Raw genomic sequence first — 22092 nt, 5'->3', positions numbered from 1 at the left:
CTTTATCTCTTCATTTTTACTACCAGACATGTCAATTATTTGACCTAAATATAACTAATTATTTACTAATTCTACTGGTTTATCATCTAATGGGATGCTATCAGGCATGTATATATGTATATATATATATATATATATATATATATATATATATATATATATATATATATATATATATATATATATATATATATGTATATACATATATACAATATATATAGATTCTAATTTTATTTGCAAGTGCGAACCATGTACTGTATAAAATAAGCTTTATTGGACATTCCAGAGAGGCTTGAAACGTTGTAGTAACTTGAAGGTAAGCTATCGATTGATTTATGTTTGTTTTGCAATTAACGCGAACACACATCGTAAATTTATGGGACTTGTATATGTTTTGAGTACAAAAACGAGGAAGCGCCGCCGTCATGATGGTAAAAGGACAGATGGTCCCAGTGGGACCACCTCGGTAGTTACTGTTGTGGTGCTGCAATTACTGCCGCATTGGCCGAATGTTGTCGCCATCGCAATTACCAGAGTAGCCCTCGTCTGGCCGGATGCCTTTGCAATGCGAGTTCTTGCGGGTGGCCGATGGGACATTTCGCTGCCAAACGCCTTTCCATTCTTTCCGTTCGACGTTCCTTTCGATTATCTTCCTTTTGTGCGATCCGAATAACTAGGGTGGCCATATCGAAGACCGAAATAATAAAAAAATAACAGTATGCTTGCACAATAATTTAGTTTTCATGTGTTTCATTTCATATTTCCAAATTATGTATAATTTTCTTCACTCTTACAGGTTCTGAAGCTTAACTTTTTAACTATTATACATATGTACTTACATAGCTTCCATTATTTAATACCAGTTGTTTTACCCGGCTTCGCTCAGTATTTGTAATATTAACAGCGTAAACATGGCGAATCTAATAGTAAGTATTCGGGTCTACCTCACGGGACCGAAAGTGAAAAGCACGAAAAAGCAAATATCGGAAGGCAAAGATCGAAAATCGAAAGATCTTAAGTCGAAAGATAAAAAAAAGGGTGCATGGTAAATGGTACTATGTATCTATATATAATATATATGAGTGGAATGCGGTGAAATTATCTCTCTTTTTGTCATAAAGCCTTGTTTAATGTGCGCGCGCAGGATACTGGAGGAAAAGCCAGTTCCTCTTGTTCCTGTTGTATCCTGCTCGCGCAAATTAAGTGAGGATGTACGACGGGGGGAGAGAGACTTTTACTGCACGCCACTGATATATATATATATATATATATATATATATATATATATATATATATATATATATATATATATATATATATATATATATATATATATATACTAACCGTTTTTCATATGTATGCATGGTAAACGAACATTTTCGACTTTTTAACATTCGGTGCGGTGACTGTCACCCCAAATATTCATTTGTTTTCTTATTAAATTTATTTGAATCGAAAAAAAAATCGACTCGTCGTCATAGAAATTTTGACTTGTTTACGAAATTCCCAACCAAAGATATATATGTACATACTTACATACAAAGTCTCTTTCGAAATTATATATTAGATTTATTCATTTAAGTTCATTCATTTGAGTTTTTAGTCGGTCTATACCGGAACACTGGTAGTCCCATCAAACTGAAACTTAGTATTAGTTACTTAAATTTTTATTGTAAAATTTAGTTTAACCGGAAATTGTACCACCCTTTACAGGTCTCCTGTTTTTTTCGTTGTAAAAATTCTTCATCTTAGATTTTTGGGAGGTGTTGCATTTTAAGTCAAAATTACGCGATATAAAAATGGTCCAGGAGCAAGCGAAGATTTATTGTGTGACTGTGTCACCAGACATTTTATTATATTTCTAATGTATGTAAGTGTTAATTTTCTAATTTTTTACTCGGTTTTATTTTTGCCACTATTATTCGCTTCAAACATTTATTCGCTTTTTGAATAAGAAATCGTCTAGTAATATAAAAAGAGCATTAGGCTAGAGAATGTGGTCAGCTTACGTATAATAGAAATGTTGTACAAAACAATATGCATAATTTTCAGTTTTCTAATGTCGCTCCCATATGGAGCCGAGGAACGCTCATTCACCAACTTCAAGCAAAAAAGTTTCGTCTCACTTGTCATAAGCTACCGGACTGCTTTACAAAATGAATAAATGAAAGAAGATTGTTAATAAGCATCTCTTTCTTGAAGAAGCATGTCAAATGACGAGTTAAGTGGGTGGGTTTGTTAGTGCAGTGATACATAGGAGCAAGTAAGTCGTGTCGTACTTCCCACTATGTGAATGAGAATGGCGTCAGAAAAAAAACCAGACTCACCATGTTTAGATCTCTGGAAAAAAGGTATGTCGCATACGGCACGCGCATAATTGAGGCTACAATTCCGATACAGTACAATAAACAATTAATGACTGTTTTTGACGACCTGCGATATCGAAACAGCGAGTGCTTTGGAAGCTCGCGCATACTCCACGAAGATTAGCCGTGAGCTGCCTATATTATATTTGTAAAATATAATGTACAAAGTTTGAAGCTAGTTCATTCCGTATGTCAAAAGTATTCTCGATCGTCATCGAGATATCCATTTCCGATGAGCGGGCCATATGTGTGTTGTGCTTTGCTAGTTTTTATTCCTTATCGTCGCGCACGAGGTAAAACAAGGCCGCATCGATGTCATCCATGTGTTGGAGATGTGTTCCTGTTGTTGATCTACTGACACAGAGCGTCTCATAGATCTGGCTGGCTGAAGTCGGTGCTCCCGATGCTGCCTTTCACCTTGACGACTTCTTGGATCGACGCTAAGAACACGATCGATCCAACATTAGATGTGGGTGTGAACCGGAAGTCCGATTTGCACCGAGGATGCTACGGACTTCCGTTCGGCCATAAATAAATCCACAATTCATCAGGAAATATGTGTTCAACTGCGAATACTATATATTATATTTCGCAAAAACCAATTATGAATCTACTTATGTATTTATTGGGAGTTTGAAAATTTGAATATTTAAATTCTTTCGAATTCATTTGTTTTGTTGTTTATAACAGTGTAATTGTTTTGTGTGCATATACATATATTTTTTTGGTGATTGTGCCTGTCTCTGCTTCCGTATATATGTATGTATCAATTGGATTATTACATTTTTACTTATCACGGATGATTATTTTATTAATATTTGTCGTCATATTATATATAAATATTATTGAGAAAGTGTAAAAAGCATGTCTTCGAAAAAAAACTCTTTCCTATATAGAAAACTATATAGGAAAGAGTATGGGTATTACCCTATTTCTTTCCTTTTGGACATGCTTGGGTATAATTACATATATACCCCTATAATATGTATATTCTTAAATTTCGGAGAAACTTCTCGTTAATTCGTTTTGTTCTCCAGCTTCTACGTGGTAATACATCATGCCCGTCGTTGCTGGAACGGTTGAGACTTTATTTCCCTAATAATTATGTGCGTGGTGGTAGACATCATAATTTGATGGTTGTACCTCCTGACCGCACAGTTCTTTATCGGATGGCTCCAATTCCAAGAGCTATGCAACTTCTCACTGAAAACGTTGTTGCCGTGCCTGAATGTGATATTTTCTTATCAGAGATGATTATTTTATTAATATTTGTCGTCATATTACTATATACGTATATGTATATAATATGTCGACAAATATTGATACGACTCTTCTCATTGTTATATTTTCGACCATTGTGGCTCATTAGGGATCCCCGTAAAGCCACAATGGTCCAAATTTAAATAAATAAATATTAATATATACATATGTATGTAATAATTTGTAAACAGTATAAGTATGGGTTTCATAAAAAATTGTAACAGATTGTAAATGTCTTCCCTCGCCTCCAAAGACATTTTTTAAGCTTCTTCGTGTTCAATATTTAAGATTTTCAAGTTCACTAAGTCCTGGATTGAATTTGACTGAATCGAATTTGAATGGCCGATTGAATTTTTTCTAAAGTTTTTTATTAATTTTAATTAGCCAAATGTGCATTCTATAGATATACTAGCGACAGTAATTTGCAAAGTAAAATAACAAAAAAGTCTAACAATTCACTTCAAAGAATTCGCTCTTCATATGTCTAATTATATTTTGCTTACACACTTAAGGCTGTTTTCAGTCAGTGTGAATTGATTTTCTTATGTTAATTAATCACTTTAATTAACATTAGAAAATTATTTTTTTAATTATGATAAGTTAATTAATTTATCTTTAAAATATATTTATTAATATTTGGAGATTCTCGCCGGGGGCCTTCCGAGCCCAAGGGTTGCATGTACCGCAGTCCCCATGAGTCATAGTAGTTACGCCACTGATAGGTTTATATGTATAGCAAGTGGTATAATATATTACGGTTCTCGGAAAGATGCACTTAATTGCACTGAATAGTAGCGCAGTTTCGAGAAGTCCTGATTTTCAAAGGCCCTCAAAAAGAACGTACGCAATAGAATTCCACAAAAAAAGATTGTTACCCTTGGATAACATACAAATATCCCCTGACGCTTTTTTGTGGAATTCTATTGCGTTAGTTCTTCTTGAGCACCTTTGAAAGTTTGGATGTCCCGAGAGTGTAACTATCTCGAGTGCATTTTTCCGGTCACCATTGTATATTACATATATGTATGTATTTAGTAGGTGTAATATACATAAATACATATATTTCTTCTTGAAATTCATATCTTGATGGAATCATGAAAGTTTTTTAAAATTTAACTGAACAATTTTAGAAAAATTGAAAAATCTCTCAATTAAATTTATACACATATAATAAATATGAAGTAGGTACTCACGTCGTCACGGCTAGTTACTATGAGAGGCCTATGTAGTTTTATAATATTATTTTAAAGTATATGTAATTAATTATTTTAACACATAAAATAATAAAAATAGAATAGGAAGAGGACCCAATTTATTCCTATTATTATAATTTTGAAACTATGTACATACGTACATATATATATATATATATATATATATATATATATATATATATATATATATATATATATATATATTATATTTTGCCTGCTCTGTCTCCCAGAAGTTTTTTAGGAAAAATTGATGCTTTTTGAATTGTGTTTGTTTTTAATTGCATGTGGAAAAAAATATACATACATATAAATAATGCATATTAATTTAACGCTCATCACTAATTGAAATTAATTTTTATGTATTGGTTGGTTGATTGATTGAATAGCTTTCACGTATTTAGCTTTTAAAACGATCCTTCAGTAATCTCTATAGCGAAAAAAATATAAAAATATGAGTGAAGCTATCTACATACATATATATGTATGTACATATATTATTTTTGTTATTACATATGTAGGTACTGTACATATGTACATATGTAAATGTATGAACTTTTGTATTATCATACGAATGGGAAACTTCGTTACTCAATTTTATCCCGATTTATCAATCGTGGTAATTTCTTTAAAAATATTTAAAGTCCTTTAATCCCGATGAGCGTTCTCTTAACTTGTGGGAAAAGCTCGTAAGAGTTCTGTCGTTGAAATTGGTCACGATAAGAGAAATAGACAAAACAGTATGATTATTCATATATTTATATAAGCTTATTTATTTATTAAAATACGGTTATATTGATAGTGTTGGTATCGGAATTGATTTGTTAAATCGGCCCTACAAAGTAGTCACTGAAAATAAATTACATACGTTACGTTGTTCCTCAAGTGACAATGTCTCCTTCGAATGGACCGTTACGACTGTCGTCTTATAAAAGCGCTTCTTTAATGCCACGGGTTGCCTATCGTTATTTATTACTCGATTTATTATTCACTTCGATATTGATTTCATGCGTAATAACTCTTTTGTTGATTATAAAATACATTTAGAAATGTCAGAATTATTTATTCACGTGACCAATTTAGCACTTACATAATAAACAACGGTTTTGATAAACGAATACACATAGTAAAATGTATTGCCTTCTAAATAATATTGTGACGTTTCAAAATAGAACTACGTCTATTCTACAAATTACGTCTACGTCTACGTCATTCAACGTCTACATATTATTGGTGGCTGCAACATTGAAATGTGTCACCTTCAAAATTACAACAGATCCGACATCATCTCGTACAGTAAAACTATATACTAAAACTATATACGTATATATATATATATATATATATATATATATATATATATATATATATATATATATATATATATATATATATATATATATATATATATATATATATATAAATAAAACTATATATATGTAGTATATCATTGAACACAGCATAAATGACTCTTTGTCTTTGTCTTTGTAAGAGTTATTTGATTTTGACTTTTTGCTGTTCATCTTAAATATTTTTATATATATGTATGTAAACCCCAATGCGCCTTCCTGGCCAATTACAAACAATGCAGCATTTTTTAATACACGTTGCTGAATTATGAGACACTGAACAACTCGAAACTAACGAGACATCTATGAATTTAACTTTTACATAAATTTTATTGTATAATCATACTCAAATAGTAGTGACATAGTAGGTAGGATGGTTTTTAGCTAATTTTTAATAAAGGAACTGTTTCAACAATGAAATCAGAAAAATTGGCAAACTCTGATAGGAAACCATCTGACCAGAAGCATTACAAATATACTCAGAATAAATTCTTTTTAACCGAGGTCAATTCACTGGATCGAACCCGGCGCTTCTCGGTGCTAGGCAAAAGCCCAATCACCGAGCCATGCTACTGGCAATTTTTTAATTTGTATTTTATTATGATGCCCATATGGTATTAAACTTATGCATATGATGTCAATTTATAGATTATGAATTTGAAATCATATTCAAATAGTGGGTAGGAAGGTTTTGCCAAAATTTGAAGAGGAACCGTTTCAACAATGAAATCAGTTAGATTGCCAAACTTTGATAGGCAACGATTGACTTGGAGTCACAAATATCCAAGTCTGACCTGTCAGCACTGCATAAATACTTTAACAATTCTTATAATTGTTCATAATACATTTATACGTACATATTATTTTGAACTTAAAACTCTTTTAAGTCAAAGATTTATGTATATTGTGGTTTTTTGGCTTGGTGAGTTTCAGTGGGTCTGTTGCTTACATATATATATGTACATAGTTACTGATCCACTTATCTATTTTACATATTATTTTTCTCGTTAGTAATTATTATACATACGTATATGTACATAGGTGTTATCTTATTTTAATTTTAGCATTTAAGACACAATAGGGAAAAAAAGCTCAAAAGCCTATGTATTTATTTTATTTATTTATAGTTATGGATCATTGTGGCATTACAGGAAGAACCTAATGCGCCACAATGGCCTACATTAGAAAAAGAGAAGAAAAACAAAAAATAAAATAAATTTATGACGAAGAACGTACATACATACATATGATATTTTGATGGTGACTGTAATAAATAAAATATTGTTTATTCCAAAGATGCAAAAAGTGACACTCACAAACGAACACACACTCAGTGACAAACGACAATGTTGAAATCGATTAAATATGTAGACGCACTTTTATAAAACATCAAGTCTGGTATTTTCAATTGTCGAATCCACTTCAGCTCTAGTAAATATTGTAATTATTATGTGCCTAGTAAATATTTCACTGGAATTTATAATCTAATATGAATGTCCCTATGTTTTCAAAACAAAGACCTTTCTTCGTGTGTGTGTGTGTAGCTCGTTTCTGATTGGCTGTCGTTTACTATTCAAATAAATTGAATGAAAAAACAAATGAATGTTTACTATTAGATTAGCCATGTTTAAGCCGTTTATATTACAAATATCGAGCGAAGCCGGGTGGAGCCAATAGCAATTCATAATCTTGTGGTAGCACATTTATCATTATGTGCATCAAATTATATGTATGTATGTATGTTTTTAGACGAGTGTTGGGAATCGCTGTTCAAGCAATACACCGATGTAACAATTATGTTATGACACGGTTCCCATGGGCGGCAAATTCACGTATGGACGTGAAATACGATTGTCAGACGAAGAAGCCCGTGCCCGTGGGCGGCTCACATGTGGGCGGCTGCGCCTCGTAACGGACCTCCTTTGATGTTCGTTTATTATAATTTTGACCCAACTCTGGTTGCATACATAGGTGCCGTCTCGACAATTTCCCTTTTTCGACCTCATTTCCTCGATGATTCTCCTCTTCGTCGTATAAATCTTGCTTAAATATGTATACATGTGTTCAATATGTATGTACATACATACGTATGCGATGCGAATGCAGTGAAAGTATTTTCGGATGCATTTTTATTTACGGTAAATTAAGCCGATGATAATTTAATAGTTAAATGTTTTTTTCTTTCACGTTTAATGTCGTCATAAAATTGAATAATATTTTTATGATCGTGTTTTGTAAAAATATACCTATGTATGTACATATATGATAAATGCGTAATGATTTATGAAGTAATAATATACATACAAACATACTTTCAATGATGTGAATATTTCAAAAATTAACTGGAATATATTAGGATAGTAAAAAGAAATATGTAGTTTTTATAAATAAATAAATATCATTTATTTAAAAACAAATACAAAATACCTATAATATTTTCATATCAAAAGTATTATACTATAGATATAATATATTTTAATTACATACATCATTAGCCGTATATATTTTGAAATATTTTTATATATTCACATACACACATATAAGAGAGTTCCCAATACATAAAATAAAAACCGAAATCATTTTAATTTATATTTTGTCATAATTTCTTCAAATTTGTGGACTCGTAAGAAGATTTCATTGATATCCTTAATTTTTTTTATTTTTTCCAATTATAAAATCAGAAATGTTACTTTATATAAAAATATAATTTTCCCAAATTTGATGCGAGTTAAAATTTAAAATGATAACGCTTGAAGAAAAGCGTACGTTTTCAAAGTAGCAAGCCACATCCCGCGAGAGCAAAAGTATGTAGTCCTACCACATCGACGAGTAGACGTTATAATGTTCTATAAATTATTCTAAAATCTTAAGATTTATCGTATTCATACGACATAATGTTTATCACAAGAGAACTCATTTCTAAGAATCCTCGTTAGAAGTGTTATTTGCGTCATCATTATAATCTTCTGAACTATCACTGGTAATAGCCGAAGCTAACATGGCACCGACACCCGATCCTTCGCTTTGCCTTTTTAAATAATCATAGATAAATGTTTCCACCGTATCTTCGACAACTGGAATGAATTCTTCTAATTGTCTCTTTTCTCTATTCTTTTTGTTTGATTGTTTTATTGAATTTCGTTCGCCAACGTCGAGCTCTTCCGACTCGACAATACCTTTGTAATATTTCTCCGTCGATGCTGTGCCATCATCAACACCAATTTCATATTTTGCACCCAACAGTGTTTCTTTAACGTCGAGACTCCCTATTCCACTATCTAATAAATCTTTCAACGTTCTAGCGCCCTTCGATCTGCTGCGTACGGTTTCTTCTTTGTTGTCTTTTTTGAAATTTTCTTTTCGATTATGAATATGTTTAACGGAATATTTTTCTCCAGTTTGTGGGATTTCATTGGTTTCTGGCATGGAAACTGCGTGCATGTTTTCTTTGTGAGAAGCGCCGTAATTCTTCACTTTCGAGTGCCCTTGTATTATTAGGTACATTGGTCCTCTCAAGGGCTCATTTGGTTGTTTGTAGTGTTTGAATAGTGGGTCCGTAGTGAGAGACGCAATAGCTGTGGTGGTGGTTGCAGCTTCCGTTGGTGTTGCAGCAGTTGCGGCCGTTGTAGGTGCATAAGTGGTGACCGAAGGTGGAGAGGTTATCGTAAATTCTTTTTGTAGAATCGATTGAAGGAATCCAGCTGGTTTTTTAGTAAACAGCTCAGGTTTTTCAGACGCTTTCATCGTCGGAGAAGGCGGTTGCATAGTTTGCATTGTCTGCAAAGTGAAGTCTTCCGTTATGGGACCAGGTCTTCGACTGAAAGGAACTCCGTTGTTGATCAAAGCAGGCGTGTTCATATTAGTGTACACGGAATTGATTTGATTGTTTGGATACATGTACGGTAGCAGCGGCACCTGCACGGAAGGTTTCATCGCGGTCGAGGGATAATTCATATTTACATCTGGAGACTTGCTTGTGATTTCTTTTTGGATGTGGGCATTCGGTTTTCCGATGTTGACGTACGCATTGCCGATGGTATCGTCTGAAACTTGGCCTTTGTGCATTGGTTGGTTGCCGACTGCCATATGTGTGACAGCGGGCTGAGCACCGGCTACGTGTAGTATGTGTAAAGTGGGACTACTCGTGGCGAGTACTAATGGTGTTTGAGGTATGGAAATGTCTTGGAACGATCCTGTTTGAATATGCATGCTCGGTGTTTGTAAACTTTGACCAGAGGAGGAGTCGTAAACAGAATGCTGTTCAAACACGATACGCCCAGTAGTGTCGCTTGGAAATACGAATGGTTTGTTTTCCGACGTTGACTTCTGACCTTCCGTTGAATTTTTGGGAAACTTTATGGTATTCACTTTGCTCGCTTCTTGTAGTGTGTTCCGCACGGGAGGCTTGGCCGTCGGAGTCCTCCAGGTGACATATTGACTGCTGGCCTCGAGAGTGGCAAATTGATTACCGTTATTGTGCCATTGGTTGTTTCCGCCGGTGCTGGAAGAATGGTATATGAGGTTAGCCTCTTGCACGGACACCGAAGGACGAGGCGCTGTGGTAGCGGTCGGTGGCATGTAAACGGGTCTCTGAGTGGTGGGTTGAGGTAGTTTCGGCGATGGATTCTGCGAATTAAATATCGGCATTTCCATGTGCGGTGGAGGCATCGGAGGTGGTACTAGGACGGTGTAAGGCGTCCGCTGCTCGTCTGGCTTGTGGTTGCTCTCGTCATATTTGTTTTTATAAAATTGAGAATGGAAGTTGTGGGGCATAGAGTGGGGCGGTCTTTGACCCTGGTTGAGGCGATTGAATGAGTTGTGATGGTGATGATAAAATTTTGGTCCATCTATGAACTTGAGAAATGGGTCGTATTGATCTTTTCGCACGTCCGCTGGTGGCACGCTGGAGCTGGGCTTTTTCGAAGACACTCCTAAGACGAGTATTTCGGATTTTTTTCCGTCGTGCTGAGCAGGACCGTCTTGTTTCTTTGTGGGTGGTTCTATCCAGTAGTGCACTCGATCCAACACCGGTGGTACGTAGTCGTATGTGGGATCGTTTTGTAAAGGATCTCCGCGACCCAGAGGTTTCCATTGATCGTAATCCATGCGAGGAGAGAAAAGACCTCTGGAATCCTTCACCGGCATCTCATCTACAAAAGTAAGGAATTGTTTTATAAATGAAGTACTTTGTTAAGTTTTCCTTATTCAAGTGTTTAAAAGAAAATTAATTACACGTGTGATTCTTAATGGCATTGTTGTTTGCATTGTCTATTAACGTGTCGGAATTTTTTTCATTTGATATACTTGCACTCTGCGTCGATCCAAGAGTTATTATAGCAAAAAGCGTTATTATCAATGGCTTCTTCATTATTTTAAGACGTTTTGGCTTCCTTTTTGAAGCATTTCCGCCTTTCATGTCACATAAAATGCTGAAATATAAATACATTGTTAATACGCATCTGCAATTTCTATATTGTATTTCACGAAAAAAAAGTTTTGAAAAGAAAGTTGGAATATTAAATAGGTATAGGATTAAGCCCAATCACCTACATATGTATGTTAAATATAAATTAATTAATGTATAATTGATAAAATTATAATATATATTCTAAATTCGACTTCTTGGCATAGAAAATGTTAATATATTTTTTTTCTACATAATTTATTGTGTACTATGTATGTTAGTAAGTCTGGCCGATTTTTTTTTGCGAGAATATCTTGAACAGCGAGATAACTAAATAACGATTCCTGTCAATAAAATCATCTGAAATCCATTTACCTATATGATAAAAAGGATATCGTATTATATTTATCAGACAATAAATAATTCAAGTGTTTGTTTGAATTCCATTATAGGATTTGAAAAGCTGAGTTACAATTTAAATACAAAACAATCATAGTTGTTTTCGAATATGTACGCTTTTATTTTTTCGAATATGTATTTTTTTAATTCAATTGTGTCAAACTTAAATATTGTAATAATTAATAGCAATACAAAAGGTGCTAACGGCATGATAAATATGTACCTTTTTTACGCTTTATATTTAATAGAAGACGAGATAAAAGTTGACGGTGACGATGATGTGTTCATTATAATAATTTATGATAATAAAAATTGGACCCGTCTTTGAATATTGTTAGCCCCCTCCAATGTGTAATCTTAATATGGAGAACACTTTACAAACCGGTTGTATCTTTTTTTTTTGAGAGCGGTTTAGATTAATGATAGGACGAATTAGCATTGTTTGATGTGAAGTGTTATTGATATAAGAGTGTTGATTTCAAACGAGGATTAAATTTTTAATTATGAAAAATTCGCAATACAAAAGATGGAGCGTAAGTCACATCTATCTTTTTAAGGATATTACTTGTAGCATATAATATAATAATAATTTGGTTTATTGTTGTTAAATTGTGCTGTTGAATATTTTTGGAACAATACGGTAAATTTCATACGCGAAGTTTATTTGTGAATTACTCTGATGATTTCTTGTTGTTTAAATAATTATTTTCTTACGATGTCAAACCGGTCACTTTTGATATTATGTTCAAGATAACGGGTTTAAATTTTTAGAATTTTTAAATTATTCGAAAGTGCTTTAAAAATATTGTTTTTTGCTCTTGTTGATTATAGTTTCCTGAATTGTTAATTTTAATCTTAAACAGGTTATTATTAAATGTAATAAATTCTAAAGAAAGTGTGATAGTGCATATATTGATTTTTAATATGATGCATAAGTAAATACGAGTATATCGATGATTTCAAATATATGATTCAGGTTTAGTTCATGACCTGCATTTATACAGGACGGGATAACAAATTGTGTAGTTATCAGTGGATTAAGTGTTTTGCATATTTATAGGCCCTGGTTTTATTATTGAACATTTTATTTTTAACAATGAATTCCGACAGCAGAAAGTCGTTTTCAAGACAACAGTTTCGTCGTTAAGGTTAGCCGTGTCAAAGTTTTGATGGTTCGGTTTAGCCTAGTTTTTATGCAAACAATAGTAGATACCTAGGCGCGACTTGCCGTTATTCGGCTGCGATATTATCTCGGATGAATTATTACACGAAAAATTGTTTGATCTTATTCTATAATTTAGTGTGTCAGCTATTGTGATCGTTTTCCAAAAATTAAACGATTTTCATTCTCAAGAAATTAAATCCAAGAATTGTCGAATTAGCACTTGCATGCCTCCACCTTGCCGACAGTTGTGGTGAAAATGACGGTGAAAAAAAGTTAGCATTATTCGAACGAGATGAATATTGTGCACGGGTAGTGCATCGCGTATTGTATTTTTGCCCCGGGGTGCATCGTATGTTTCGCGTTACGGACATGAGAAATCTCGGACACGCTAAATACTGTCGTTGACTCGTCTTATAACTATTATATCTCGCTTACGATCCCCTCTTTACGATTAACCAGCACAGCAGTGTACCAAAATGTTTCGTTGCTTGTGAACGCATGTATGTACACTCATATGTATGTACATACATATGTATGTATGCATGTCAGTGGAAAAAATCAAAGCATACCGCAACTGCAGCCAAATAATGCATGTGGTGCAGCCGAGTTCAACGCATGCGAGGCGAAATTTTAATTTATTTTTCTCAAAGGTAAACGCCGACATGTCGAATATGAAGAATTTTCAGACTCTTTTGAGTGCGTTTTTATATTTTTAATAATTTGGATTCAAATTCAGAATGTCAAAATCTACACTAGATGGAAAACTTGCTCAATGTGCAATTCATAGATCAATACCGTTCGTATCAGTACATTTTGATAAAACAAAAAATATTGACATAAAAAACAATCCTTATAAACAAGGTAAAATGAAAAAAAAAATAGAAAAATTAGTCCATAATATTACTGAAAAAATGTGTAAAAAAAAGCTACATTTATAACTAATTACAAGTATTTCAACGGAAAAAATCTAATACAATCAATAGAAAAAAAACATTTGACTGTTGATTCCAATACTCACTTTTGGCACACCGATATTAGTTTTTTAATTAAAGACTGCAAAAGCCAAAGTCTGTAAAAATTGCACATTTTTTTAAACACTCATATCTCTCAAACGAAAGCAAGCCAAAATTATTGTCATATTCGAATTTAGTGGGTCAAATTTAGCAAAGATTGATGAGTTTCCGCTCCGGTAATTTTTTTTTGTTGCTTAGTGTTATTAGCGTATAAACTTGGAAAAATCGAATTTTCCGTGCTTTGGCGTTATCAAAGCCTGTTATTATGTTATGAAAGTTTATATATTATTCGCTAATTCATATTCAATTGTTAACATGTTTAAATGTGTTGTCCGATCTTGAATAATTAAAAAAAATCTGGCATCCTTGGAAACCACCCGTTGCTACAGCACTGGGTGAGAGTAATGCGTTGCTACAGCACTGGGTGAAATAAATTGAAATGGTAATGTGCGGGTCACGTAGCTAGAAGAATTAACGATAAATTGACGAAATAAGTGTTCGAATGATACCAGAGAGAATGTAAAACGGTGCAAGGAAGGCCACAGGGGAGATGAGTAGATAAAATTAGAAAAATGTGTAGGATTAGATGGATTACAGTTATTCAAAGCAGGAGCGAATGGAAGCATGTCGGAAAGGCTTTCATCCGGCAATGGATGGTGAATGACTGTGATATTTCATTGATGAATTTTTTTTTTTTTTTTAATTAGAATCATATACTTATCTACATCCCGCTAGTGATAGTTAAATATTATAATTCATTAATTCACAGAAGTGGTAATGTTTCTATCGTTTGATATAAAATGATTAAGAAAGGATAGTTTCATATTATTTTATTGAAAAGTTACTCATGTTATGGAATGCAAAATTATTTGGTTTTCTGAAATAATAAGGCTTTGTACAAAGTCTTCTAAACACGTATATGTACATATGTACATAAGTCAATTATTTTAAACAACAAAGTTGGCTTTTGAAGATTTCCGTTTTCTTCTGGTTTATTTTATAAAGTTTTATTATGATAGTACATTAAATTGAGTTCGTTCGTGTAGTGAATGGATTCCTTTCCCAAAAAAAAAAAAAAAACGCTCGCTATATATGTATATGAACATACATACGTACGTACATATATGCTTAATGACTTTGATGGGCCAATTTTGGTCTGCGGGAACGTCACCAGAATTCCCTGGGTTGGTCGGCCGGTGGCTGACTCTTTCGGTGCAATAAGAGGAATTCGCCAACCGGATTTTTTTCCCACGTTTCAAAACGCCACTCGGCCATCGATAATGCCGCCCATAAACTTATAGGTACATATATCCGCGCCAAATATAATACATAAATATTGTGTACCGGCGTATAATAATATTAAAATTTAACGCATTCTCTTGGGTTATCGCGCCCGTCAATCGGAAACTCTACCCGCCATGCCAATATCGTCATTTTCTCTTTTATGCACCGGGGAACATTCGATACCTTTGCGACGTTGTTCGAAATCGACTGTTTATATATTAGCGTAAAATGTTAAAAGGGTCGACGGTGAAAGAGTTCGATTACCATTTACAAGCTTTCGAAACGTAATAAGATTCGGATTTTCATTCTTATTCGAATTTTCCATTGTACCGGATTGATTTTCCTCACACCATTAGAAAAAAAAGTGTAATTTGAAATTTTACCTACCATAGTTTGAGTGTAACAAATACCCTAAAGCTCTGGTTGGGGCGATGTCTTCAGCGTCAAGCGATAAGTTTGTTGGATCAAAAACAATCAATTGGAATTGTGTCTCAGTCCTTCAATCTATCTATACATTCAGAAAAAGTTCATTTTAATAATTTCAAAATTGAAAAAAGAAAATATGAAATTAGTTACTAGTTTGCGGCCATAAAATTAATTAAATAAATAATCAAAATAAATATGTACATACATACATGCAAGTCATTTTACTTTTTTCAATAAGAGACGTCATGCAAAAAAAAAAATTTAAAAATAAATCAATCAAATACCCAGAAGCCTTTTGTTCATTTGTAGAATAAATAATATATTTATATTTTCAATACATATAATATTTGCGCTTTTTGTAGTGATGATATGGTTTTTTCTATACCTTCTAAGTCGTTTGTAAATCGGATTTTTTTTACAGTTCAAATATATGTACATAACGTAAAACGTGCCTATGTTGATGATGCGATATTTTGCGTATTATATTAATTATGATAAATTCTATAAGAAATTTTATGCTTTAAATGAAAGTCATTTCATGTTATGTCATTTATATTTTACTGGTTGTTTTACCCGGCTTCGCTCAGTATTTGTAATATAAACAGCGTAAGCATGGTGAATCTAATAGTAAATATTCGTTTGTTTTTTTATTAAATATATTTGAATCGAAAAAAATATAATATTCAACCAATTGAATTGTTGTCATAGAAACTTTATTTTTTGTTCGAAGTTCCCAACCAAAGATACTTACATACATACAAAGTCTCTTTTGAAATTATGTATTAGATGTAGTACAACATATAATATAAAAACTATAGACCACAATTAGCGAGAATAAACATAAAATTTTCTGAAGACATTCGCAAAAAAGAAATAAAATTTAGATTCTTGTCTTATTATTCAATAAGAAGACAAGATTCATTTTTTCTCCAGTAGTTGCTGTTTGTGTGAAAGTACTAAATAAATTTCATCGGTAATCTAATATAAATTGCCTATGCATATTGTATGTATATTTATATTGTAATAAAGAAATTGATTGAGTATTTGTCAATGATAGTAATAGTCATTGCACAAAAGATGATTTATAATATTAAGGCATTGAAAAAAATGAATTTCAGTCACAACCATGATATCGCGCTTTTAAAAAATCATGAACATTAAAACTGTTACGGCGGCTCTTTCTTAACACCGAGAATAACGGACACAATGTGTACAAGCTGCGTATTCCTCAATTGCGTGTCAAAAGCCATCTTGATGACCTTTTAAAGTCCCATTGAACTCTCTTATGGGGAATCCATCTGGTGTCCAAACATAGGTAGGTATGTACATATGTATGTACCTTACCTACATACAAAAATAGTGATACATTTGTTAAAATCGTGTATATTTATTTATAGACTATATAAATTTATATGCACTGTGGAAGTGTGCTTTGTGTCTTCTCGGAGACCATCATAAAATTGATTTAATTAACATCGGCGTGTATCAAGTTACCATATGTAGTTAGTCTCGGTGCGATACAAGTTAAACGCTACATATCAACTGTCAATATATGTAGCGAATGCGAGATACTCGTTTTATGTCAAAGTGAAAGTCGTATGTATTACGATACGATAATAAAATCTATATTTAAAAAAGTCATCCCGCGTCTATATAATGTCTATTTAGGAAATGTTTTATTCATTTTTGATCGATTCGAATGAAATAATTTGAAGATGAAAGATAATTTTACATATGTTTACGATACGATTATATTGGGTTGTTTTGGTGTTAAAGTGAAATTGGTTCACAGATGATATGTAATTAATTTACAAGAGCGCCACGCAGTCTAGATGCGTACACACAATATAATTGGAGAATCGCGGTCATATTATACCGTTTCACTCACCAATATCTATTTCATTGATCTATTTTTGTTTACTTTGATAATATTGTTACAGACGCAATATTTTACTAAAATAACTGAAATATCTTAAAAAATAGCTGTACATAATGTTGTTGTAACGTTTATAGCTGATGATTGAAAATTATTATACGTCAAAAACAATACATTTTTCCATATTCAATCTAGTATTTTTGCTGTTGAAAACCCATTGGATGATGCTGAAATTATTTCTCATCCAGGAAACTTGTCATGAGCAATTTCAAAATTGGAAGATAAATTTTGCATAGAAATTGAATAAAAACAAATTTTTCGATCACAGCTTTAGGTACTTATTAATAATGAATGGTCGAAATTATTTTTTGATAAAATATTTAACAATAGTGCGGCTAAATAGAGGTGTGTTCAGTCGATGAACCGTAGTGATTTGGCAGGTTTCTTTGTATCACAACAATGATGAGGCAACTGTTATTGCATGGTTAGGTCATGGATGAGACGGGACACTGTTATGGAGCAGTACGATGGTAAAAAAATCCATTATAACCGTTCCTAGGCGTGGTGATGTCATGATAGAGAACACCGCCCCACCTCCCTCTAGTTACCCCGAGGGCTGCCCGCTCTACATACAATTATTGTATTTCGATCGCTATCGACATTCCGCGATGATCTCATGCCCATTCGCGAATGCGTATTATTTTATTATATGTTGATAAATTAATACGTTATGTATCTCTGTCTCGTCGGCCACAATGGACGAGACACAACACTGTCCATTGTAGTGGACCGGTCAGCCATCACTCGACGGTGACCCGCAAAAACTATTTTAAATGCCCACGAGTTTTCAATTACGTGTTAGAAATGCATAAAATGTTTTTTTGGCGAAGTTTGATCAAAGGATTGGTCGCTACATCGAAGAAGTTGATTTGAATTGGGCTTTCACCGTTAAAATGGTCATAAACCTTTGCGATCTTGTTTTTATGTGTGTAGTTAATACACCTTTCTATAGTGATCTATAAAAGGTTAGTTATTAGTTAGTACAATCTTTATATCATATTATAATTTATTAAAATGTAAACTATAAACCTATATAAAGAGCGACCGGTAGGATAAATTACTTATGTTGGTACATATACATATGTACATATCTATATGTATTATGTTTTCTAATAAAAACTGCTATTTAACTCAATAAATTGCTATATTACTAGTCTTTAAAATAAAAACAAAAATTTGTAAATTCCCTAAAAACAAAAATTTGATTTTAGGGAAATTTCAAAGCTATATGAACATACTGATATAGTTTTGGATATAAACTAATAGTTTCAAATCAATGTGGAATAAAATAAAATCTATACAAATAAGATATTTTAAGAGAATGTAGTTAAAAAAATTACAAAATGGGATCAGACATGTAACACGAATACGGGTTAGAAAATACATATGTATATGTACCTAATAATATTGTAAGAGGTTGGGCCTCCAATGTTAGTATTGAATACAGCTTGGATAAGGGAAAATTAAGGAACTATAAATTTATATTTTTGAAATGAATTTTCTTTTATGGTTACCTTTAAGATTTTAGATCTGTTCGATGTGCATATTTGCATAACGTTAAATCGTGTCATTTGAAATTTTAATCACAATAAGATTATAGGTATGTACTAAAGTTTTAAATTAAGCTATGGATTAATATTGACAGAAAAATATAACAAAGTCGCGTGCGTGTCATTCAAAAAGAAAAGTATTTTCTGCAATGGAAAGTGAAGCTGAGAATTCCGTCACGTAGTCGAAAATGCTATTCAATTTCATTAGTTAACTTTTGGGCACAATGAAAGTATGATACTATTATAATGTAATCAAGCAAATAAGGCTTCATTCTATTGTACGCGATCTTGTGTTAGCGAAATGAAATATTCATTATTCCGATTAAGCTTAAGTACGCTATATCAGAGCTTTTAATGAAAACGAATGTGAAAATCAACGCTCATGATTTTAAATGAAAATTTGAGATTCATCAATGATATGGTAATCCTGTCGATGTAAATTAGATTAAGAGGTCGGAAAAATGAAAAATTAGTCGTTTTTTATACGATGAATATTTCAAAGTGTGCTTACCTACATACATATCACATTATCATACATTCGTCCAATATCTCATGAAATTGAGATGATACTTTCGTATTTTACGACACTTGCACACCTGCATTAACGTCCCAATGAAATCGGTGCCGTGGATAAAATACGATACGATTAAGTGAAAATTACTAAAAAAAAAAAATATAACGCATTTCAAAAAGCGTCTTCGGCCACGTGCACTCGCGTACACACACATTACACTATAATTTATTTGGGTATATCGAAGAATTCGGCGTATGCAAAATGAAACGTTCAATCGTCGCCTGGATGAATAATATGCTAATAGGCAGTGGATATCATACACGTGTATAATACATCATTGTGTCCGATCATCAATCGCCACAACCCGCCGCTTGTAAATCACAAGTGCGCTGCGGACACACACACACACATACAACCGCCAATTATTAAATTTTAAAACCACTCCGTTTATCAGTGAAATGCCGCAGACGATGACGACGAGCAGGCAAAAAAAATTGCCATTAGTCCAGCGTGGTCTCATTTTGCATCATATTAAACGTAAACACAGCGTAGAGGTTAACGCACGCCGCGCCACTGACAAATATCCAACGTTAATGGTATTATATTTTGCGATTGAAATTTTTGCATACGATTGTTTCATTGCGGTATCTTAAAAGTTTCAGTTTCTTAAAAGGCTCTATAGTGATTACTGTTAGTCGTTCGTGTTTGTTCGATGGGAATTATTAAATCGTGTATCTATAAATAAATTGGATATATGTAATGTATATATGGATTAGATTTAACGTGAAGTTATTAGTTAGATTAATGTTGTTAATCTACTTGGTAAAATCGTAAATTAATCTTATATGTTTTTTTTTAAGAACTGTCAATAGAAGAGATAGCTAATCAAAGACCCGTGTGCTATTTTAAACACGCTGAGGAATTTCTGTGACACCCATAGTATTTGCACATAATTCAGTTCTCACAAAAATTAAAATCGTCTTAAATCGTCAGCTCATTCAATTTTTTATTTACTTATCTATATCTAAAATTTATAGAATATTCTTGATTAAGATGTGTTGCAAAATTTTCTTCATTATTTGATTAAAAAATTATGATTTTCTAAACATAACATATGTATCTATGTATTTTACAATGAAATTATAATGTTTTAGAAGAAGAACTTTTGAAATATTTACTCGTTTCAGGATGTCAAACTGATACTTTCAATACATATATACATTATATATGTATGTAGTTACTATGTACTAATATTATATATTTATACACATCCATATATATGCTCGTTTTAAATTTAAAAGCAATTAAACATGCAAATTTGTTTGAACTGTCACTATTGCACACGATTAGCCGAAAGTCTTATATATGATGAATTTAATACAATATGAAGAATGTACTGGTTTTATGTACATGTATAGTCTTGGCAGAAAATTTCGCGCACATTTTCAATAAATATACATTTTTTATCAGCACCCCCTCCCCCCCATTGAAAACATCGACCGCAAACGTCCGAGTAAAATGTAGCGAACGTACATACATATACTGTATGTGTGTAGTAAAATGATATCGATTACCGTTGTTTTGTCGTCGTATTGTTTTGTAACGATTGTCGTTCGTAATAAATGGTCAAAATACAAAATGATAGTATGATGGCGAAGTGATGGTGTTGATGGTGCGGCCGTCGGCGTTATACTGACGACTTGGTGGTTAAGTATACGCCTACTGGCGAACCACCATTGACAATGAGAGAGCTCGACTAGCGGGTAAGCAACAAACGCACTCGGTCCACGAGCACTCTTTCTTCCGGGAAATCTCGTCTCTCAACATTTCGGAAACTACACATTTTGATTATTCAACACTGCGTCACACACTGTTCCGGATCCGCTTGCATGTCGGCTTCATTTTCATACCATGTGCTGGCACTTACTGGTGCACTCGTTCGACGCTGCGATTGCGGTAGAGCTTTCGTAAACGGAAACTTTTATGAATTACTGGGAAATTGCGGAATTAGTATGTCAATCGTTGGTTGAGTTTATTTAAATTAGATCCGTGACGCGTAAAGCTGTTGATATGTGGAGTTTAGATGAGAATGGTCACGAATTCTACATATATATTTTGTGTTGTACAAAAATTATTTGATTTATTCGGAGAAATTATGACTTTTCAATGTTTGATTAAGTCAATTATACAATTTATAAAATGCCTTGGCTGTAGA

At 32.9% G+C, this 22092-nt stretch overlaps 1 protein-coding gene across 1 annotated transcript; it reads right to left on the bottom strand.

Annotated features, from left to right (window-relative positions):
* Nucleotides 1–9105: 9105 nt before the first annotated feature.
* LOC143912332 (uncharacterized) lies at nt 9106–21571 on the bottom strand. Its single transcript, XM_077431617.1, has 4 exons — nt 21452–21571; nt 15839–15959; nt 11419–11615; nt 9106–11336 (listed from the first exon to the last, which is right to left on the bottom strand). Exons 3-4 carry the CDS (start codon nt 11600–11602, stop codon nt 9106–9108), a joined length of 2415 nt encoding a protein of 804 aa, XP_077287743.1. The 5' UTR covers nt 11603–11615; nt 15839–15959; nt 21452–21571.
* Nucleotides 21572–22092: the final 521 nt, after the last annotated feature.

The sequence above is a fragment of the Arctopsyche grandis genome, chromosome 5, assembly GCF_051622035.1.
Source record: "Arctopsyche grandis isolate Sample6627 chromosome 5, ASM5162203v2, whole genome shotgun sequence".
NCBI classification, from domain to species: Eukaryota; Metazoa; Arthropoda; class Insecta; order Trichoptera; family Hydropsychidae; genus Arctopsyche; species Arctopsyche grandis.
The sequence above is the reverse complement of the archived record's forward strand: the minus strand, read 5'-3'. Positions and strand labels throughout refer to the sequence as shown.